The 5,857-nt window shown below is 39.3% G+C and overlaps 3 protein-coding genes across 3 annotated transcripts in view; all 3 read left to right on the top strand.

Annotated features, from left to right (window-relative positions):
- Nucleotides 1-870: 870 nt before the first annotated feature.
- LOC106324558 (probable carboxylesterase 120) lies at nucleotides 871-3,112 on the top strand. The gene is made up of 2 exons (XM_013762507.1): nucleotides 871-990; nucleotides 2,025-3,112. The coding sequence occupies exons 1-2, from the start codon at nucleotides 871-873 to the stop codon at nucleotides 2,898-2,900; spliced, it is 996 nt and encodes a 331-aa protein (XP_013617961.1). The 3' UTR covers nucleotides 2,901-3,112.
- A 749-nt stretch (nucleotides 3,113-3,861) lies between these two features.
- LOC106322768 (probable carboxylesterase 120) lies at nucleotides 3,862-5,123 on the top strand. The gene has a single exon (XM_013760896.1). It carries the CDS (start codon nucleotides 4,019-4,021, stop codon nucleotides 4,994-4,996), a length of 978 nt encoding a protein of 325 aa, XP_013616350.1. The 5' UTR covers nucleotides 3,862-4,018; the 3' UTR covers nucleotides 4,997-5,123.
- Nucleotides 5,124-5,222: 99 nt separating this feature from the next.
- LOC106324557 overlaps nucleotides 5,223-5,857 on the top strand; it is a 10,183-nt gene continuing 9,548 nt past the window's right edge. Inside the window, exon 1 of the mRNA XM_013762506.1 lies at nucleotides 5,223-5,280. Coding sequence (XP_013617960.1) covers nucleotides 5,223-5,280 — 58 coding nt within the window. The remainder of the gene's footprint in view (nucleotides 5,281-5,857) is intronic.

Here is a 5,857-nt window from a genome sequence, read left to right as displayed (position 1 = left end):
TTAAAATTTAAATTATTTTAAATTCTGAATATTAAATATAAATTAAAATCTATTATATACTAATTAATAATAATATAATAAGAAACGATGTAAACTCCTCGTAAACATTACATGGAGTTTACATCGAATGTTTACGAGTGATTAACATCGAAATATTTACGAAGATTTTACATCGAAATGTTTACGAGTGATTTACAACGAAAGTATTTACGTTTGCTTTACATCGAAATAATTACGTGGGCTTTACGACGAAGTCTTACGTGGCGTTTACGACGAATCCTTTCCCTGCGCTTTACGAGGAATATATTTCGTCGTAAACGTAACGAGTCGTTTACGACGAAACCTCCGTTACGACGGACGTTTAACAACGAAACGTCTTTCGACGTTAATTCGTCATAACACCCCGTTTACGACGAATTTACAACGAATACTGCCCTAGTAAAAAATATGTTTTCTTGTAGTGGTAGGGAATGATCTTTCATATGGTATAATTATAGTTAAACTGCTATCCATTTCAACAGTTGGTAAAATAGTAAACTGATCAGCGAATGCTTGTGGAATTGAGATGTGAACATAATTTATCTTGCAAGTTTGGACTAGTCATTGAGAGACAAAAGTTACTCACCTAACGTTTATGCATTTTTGCGACTTCTCTATTTTATGGTCTAGCTGGTTATTCTTTTTTTTTCTAATCTAGCTGGTAATTCTTCTGTGTGCTAGAATTTAAAAACACAATTCTATACATATGCTTTAATCTAAGGGTTTTAATTATAGTACATTAACGCTTTATTATTATGTTTTCCTGATATATGATATTTGCCAATCTTCAAATTAGTCTTGTACATTGAATTTTCTGCGATTTTTCAACCAATGAAAGAGACGTACAACGACTTGTATACCAAGAAAGGTCTCTTGTTTAGTGTACAAAAAGAGAAAGCACAGAGGACTAAGTTTTCTCCCTTTGCAATGTCTTTGTCGTTGTTGCTTGCAGTTAGTCTCATTCTTTCTTCACTTGAGTTGCATTACAATATTTCATCAACTAAATTGAGTTAAATCATTCAGAACTGTTGTTAGTTTGCATTTAACTAAAAGTAGACATTTTGTTGACTGTAGTTAACCTTCAAAAGAGTTTTTTTCTCAACCCAACTCCAATTGTTATAATAATTACGAAAACAAATAATTCATTTCGGTAACATCGGGACCCACTAAACAAAATATTAGGTTTTTATTCAAGCTTTTCAAGCCATTTTGTTGACTGTAGTTAACCTTCAAAAGAGTTTTTTTCTCAACCCAACTCCAATTGTTATAATAATTACGAAAACAAATAATTCATTTCGGTAACATCGGGACCCACTAAACAAAATATTAGGTTTTTATTCAAGCTTTTCAAGCAAAACAAAAATCAAATATTTAATTAATAATATATTATAAGCCTATAAAAGCGGACAAGACCGCGTTTGGGTATTGGGCCGGTTGGGCCGTGCTTTCCCTTTCGGCTTCGGCCTGTTCGTTGTAATTGTCCGGTTCGTATTATGGGCTTTTGTTTCAGTACGCTTGCACTTGGGCTTCGGCCATGGGCTTGGTCCGTTTCCTTTTTAATAAAATTATCGATGGAAAAAAAAAAAAGCGGACAAGACCGAAATATCAGTTTCATACACATCAGACAACTACGAATCAAAAAGACAACAAACATATCCGAACCATTTCAAGCCTCTGATCCTTGCGCCCTCATAGGCATCGTAAAGAATCCAGATGGCACCATCACTCGCGACCCCACCAGATTCTCCTGCGCAGGGTCGGTTCAGGCCCGAGATAAAACAAAATTTAATTTTCAAACAATTATTTTTCTTTAAAAAATCTAATAAATATATGTTTTTTTCAAAATATCAGAAGTATTTTTAAAAATAACTCTATGGAAATATAAAAAAAAAATTATATAAAAAAATTTGGGCTCTTTTTCTTTTTTTTAATATTAAAATACATGTATTTTTAAAAAAATCGGATCCTTATCTATTAAAAAATAGGGGGACAACGGATCGGACCCGGGGAGGTCGCACCGTTCGCCCACCTTTCTAAGCAGGCCCTGCCCCTGCGTCCCAGCCGCACCTGACCCCTCCCCGCAAGTCATATCCAAAGACATCATCGTATCAGACTCCACGTGGATGCGTCTCTACCTCCCCACCACCGCACTACGTTTGCCTAAACAAAAATTCTCTCTCGTCGTCTACTACCACGGCGGAGGCTTCATCACCGGCAGCGTCGACTTCAAACTGTACGACGACTTCTGCAACCTCATGGCGCGCGAGCTCAACGTGGTCGTCGCGTCCCCTTCGTACCGGCTAGCTCCCGAGCACAGACTCCCGGCGGCGTACCACGACGGAGCGGACGCTCTGACGTTTATTAGAAAGTCCGACGACGAGTGGATCAAATCTCACGTCTATCTCTTTAACGTGTTCCTCAGGGGGACAGGCTCCGGTGGTAACTTGGCTTACAGTGTCGGACATAGAGTCACCAATGTACTTGATCCGTTACGTATATGTGGATTGATCAGACATGTGAACGATCAGGTTTTTCCGCCTGCTGTTGGAGACCTTTGTTGGGAGCTTTGTCTCCCTGTCGGAGAGAATAGGGACCATGCGTATTCGAATCCGACAATGGGAGATGGACTGGAGATACTCGGAGCGTTGAAGTGGAAGGTGATGGTGTGTGAAGGAGGAGGAGATCCGATGATAGATAGGCATAGAAATGTGGCGAAGTTGATGAAGGAGAAGGGACTTAAGGTGGTGGAATGTTTTAGCGACGGCGATGTTCACGGTGCTGAGCTCGGTGATCCGTCCAAGAGTGAAACTCTGTTTGCTTCCATCAAAAGTTTCATTTCATCTACACCGTATCGTTTTTAAAAAACATCCATAAAATAAGGAGGCTTATACTAGAGGCCCATCCCAGCCCAATATCTTAAACCCGTTTAAAGATTACCTTTATCATAAATTATGTATTGGTTTGTGGAAAAATTATAAATAAGAAGCCCAAGAGGCTGTCTCTCTCTTTTGTTAGACATGTCTTGTTCTCTTGTAGAACATGGCATGGACATTTCTATACTTCAATATTGTGGAAGGCCTGTTTAGTGATTTAATCGAGATCTGGTTTCAAGTTTTAGAGAAGGCAAATTATACACAGTAATTGTTGGATCTCTCCCATCATTATCGGTGTAGATTTTTAGCAAAGACAACATCAAATGAGTTAGTTGTCAATCTTCCGAAAGAGATTTTAATTATAGTACATTAACGCTTTACTATCTTTATGTTTGCTAATATATGATTTGCCAAACTTCAAATTAGTTTTGTGCATTCAATTTTCTGCGAACTTCTCAACCAATGAAAGAGACGTGCCAACGACTTGTGTACCAGGAAAAGTCTCTTGTTCTCTTGTGTTAGTGCACAAAAAGAGAAAGCAAAGAGCACTACGTTTTCTCCGGTTGCAATGTCATTGTTCCCTGTAGTTAGTCTCATTCTTTCTCCACTTGAGTTTTGCATTACAATGTTTCATCAAATAAACTGAGTTAAATCATTCACATCAAATACAAAAAATATTTCAGTGTTAAGTTAAAACTATGATCTGTTGTTAATTTGCATTTTGACGAAAAAAAAGCATTTTTTTAACACTCAAAAAGAAAACATTTTATTGACTGTTATTAACCTTCAAAAGAGCATTTCCTCAACCCAAATCCAATTTTTATAATAATTACCAAAACAATGAAATCAGTTGGGTAAATTTCGGACCCACTAAACAAAGTATTACACCAGGATTAACCCGGAGTTTTTAGAGTGGAGTTCTTAGCGGAAGTTAAGAAACAATTTCTTAACTTTCGCTAAGAACCCCGTCTTAAAAACTCCGGGTTAATCTATTATCCAAGCTTTACAGGATAAAATAAATTGAAATATTTAATTCCTATTTTTTTATTGCCTATAAAATCGAAGAAGACTGAAGTGAAGACATACACAACACAAGACTTCGAATAATGTCCGAACCATCTCCAGTCTCTGATCCTTACGCTCATATGGGCATCGTAAAGAACCCAGATGGCTCCCTCACTCGCGACCCCACCAGATTCCCGCGCGTCCCAGCCACACCTGACCCCTCCCCGGTAAACACCGTCGTATCCAAAGACATCACCGTGAACCACTCAAACTCCACGTGGATGCGTCTCTACGTCCCCGTTACCGCACTAAACGACAGCGTTTCGTCTAAAAAACTCCCTCTCGTCGTCTACTACCACGGCGGAGGATTCGTCATCTGCAGCGTCGACTTCAAACTCTTCCACGACTTCTGCAGCCGTATGGCGCGTGATCTCAACGCGGTCGTCGCGTCGCCTTCGTACCGGCTGGCTCCCGAGCACAGACTCCCGGCGGCGTACGACGACGGAGTTGACGCGCTTGAGTGGATAAGAAACTCCGACGACGAGTGGATCAAGTCTCACGCTGATCTCTCCAACGTGTTCCTCATGGGGACAAGCGCTGGTGGTAACCTGGCATACAACGTCGGGCTTACATCCGCCTTGGCGGATCTGAGTCCGTTACGTATATGTGGACTGGTCTTACACCATCCGTTCTTCGGCGGCGAGGAGCGGTGCGAGTCCGAGATCAGACTTGCGAACGATCAGGTTTTTCCGCCTACTGCTGGAGACGTTTGCTGGGAGCTTTGTCTCCCTGTCGGAGCTAACCGGGATCACGAGTATTCTAATCTGACGGTGGGAGATGGACCGGTGAATATGGAGATAATCGGACGGTTGGGATGGAAGGTGATGGTGAATGGAGGAGGAGGAGATCCGATGATAGATAGGCAGAGAGATGTGGCGAAGTTGATGAAGGAGAAGGGAGTTGATGTGGTGGAGCGTTTTACCGACGGCGATGTTCACGGTGCTGAGCTTCGTGATCCGACCAAGAGTGAAACTCTGTTTGCTTCCATCAGAAATCTCATTTCCTCTTCTGCACCGTAAAGTTTATTTTAGAGGCCAGCCCAATATCTTAGGCCCATTAAAAGATCACCTTAATGTATTGGCTGGTGGAAAAGTTATAAATAAGAAAAATAATTAAAGATCACCTTAATGTATTGATCCCAGACAACAGGAAGTTTCAATTCCCGGAATTCCCGGAAAAGGTGAATTATGCAGAAAATTAGAGAAAATGCTTACAAGAAATCTTGCGCAAGGAGCACTGTCAGGAATGGATCTCATAAGGCTACTTAGGATGATACAGTCAAGCGTGAATCCTTGTACGACAGGTAGAATTATCGGATGTAATATTATCTTTGTAATGTTTTTTATAATTTGCAATGACATAATTAACCAGACAAAAAATATATTGGAGACACAAGAGGCTCTCTTTTGTTAGACATCTCTGGTTTTCTCTTATGGAACTTGGCATCGACATTTCTATTTTACAATGTTTGGGAAGGCCTATTTAGTGGTCTGAATAAGTATTAATGGTTTTACTCAGTTGATCGTTCCAAGTTTTAGAGAAGGCAAGTATACAGATTAATAATGATTATTCAGCATAATACAAAGAGTATTGTTAAGCATGAATTTCATAAAACGATTTAGATTATATTTAAATTCTCTTAAAGCATGTAAAATTTTCATAGTATTTGTAATTTTTCTTATCGTTTATAATAATATGATAGTACTCCAATGTTCCACACTTGGACGCAGTACCGTCTTAGAGAATTTAATAACATAGAGACCTTTTAAAAAAAAAATTATTGTATTTCCTTAAACTGAAGCAAAAAAAAATTGTGGTACTAAAAGAAAAAAAGGGTTTTTGCCAAAACTAACTCACAACTTGATTTTAACCCCAAACCT

The sequence above is a fragment of the Brassica oleracea genome, chromosome C2 (genome assembly GCF_000695525.1).
Source record: "Brassica oleracea var. oleracea cultivar TO1000 chromosome C2, BOL, whole genome shotgun sequence".
Lineage (NCBI taxonomy): Eukaryota > Viridiplantae > Streptophyta > Magnoliopsida > Brassicales > Brassicaceae > Brassica > Brassica oleracea.
The sequence above is the reverse complement of the archived record's forward strand: the minus strand, read 5'-3'. Positions and strand labels throughout refer to the sequence as shown.

Coding starts and splice junctions, on each gene's coding strand:
- LOC106324558 (XM_013762507.1), top strand. CDS start 871: ATGAAAGAGACGTACAACGACTTGTATACCAAGAAAGGTCTCTTGTTT. Junction 991..2,024: donor CTTTGTCGTTGTTGCTTGCA/GTTAGTCTCATT, acceptor ATTAAAAAATAG/GGGGACAACGGATCGGACCC.
- LOC106322768 (XM_013760896.1), top strand. CDS start 4,019: ATGTCCGAACCATCTCCAGTCTCTGATCCTTACGCTCATATGGGCATC.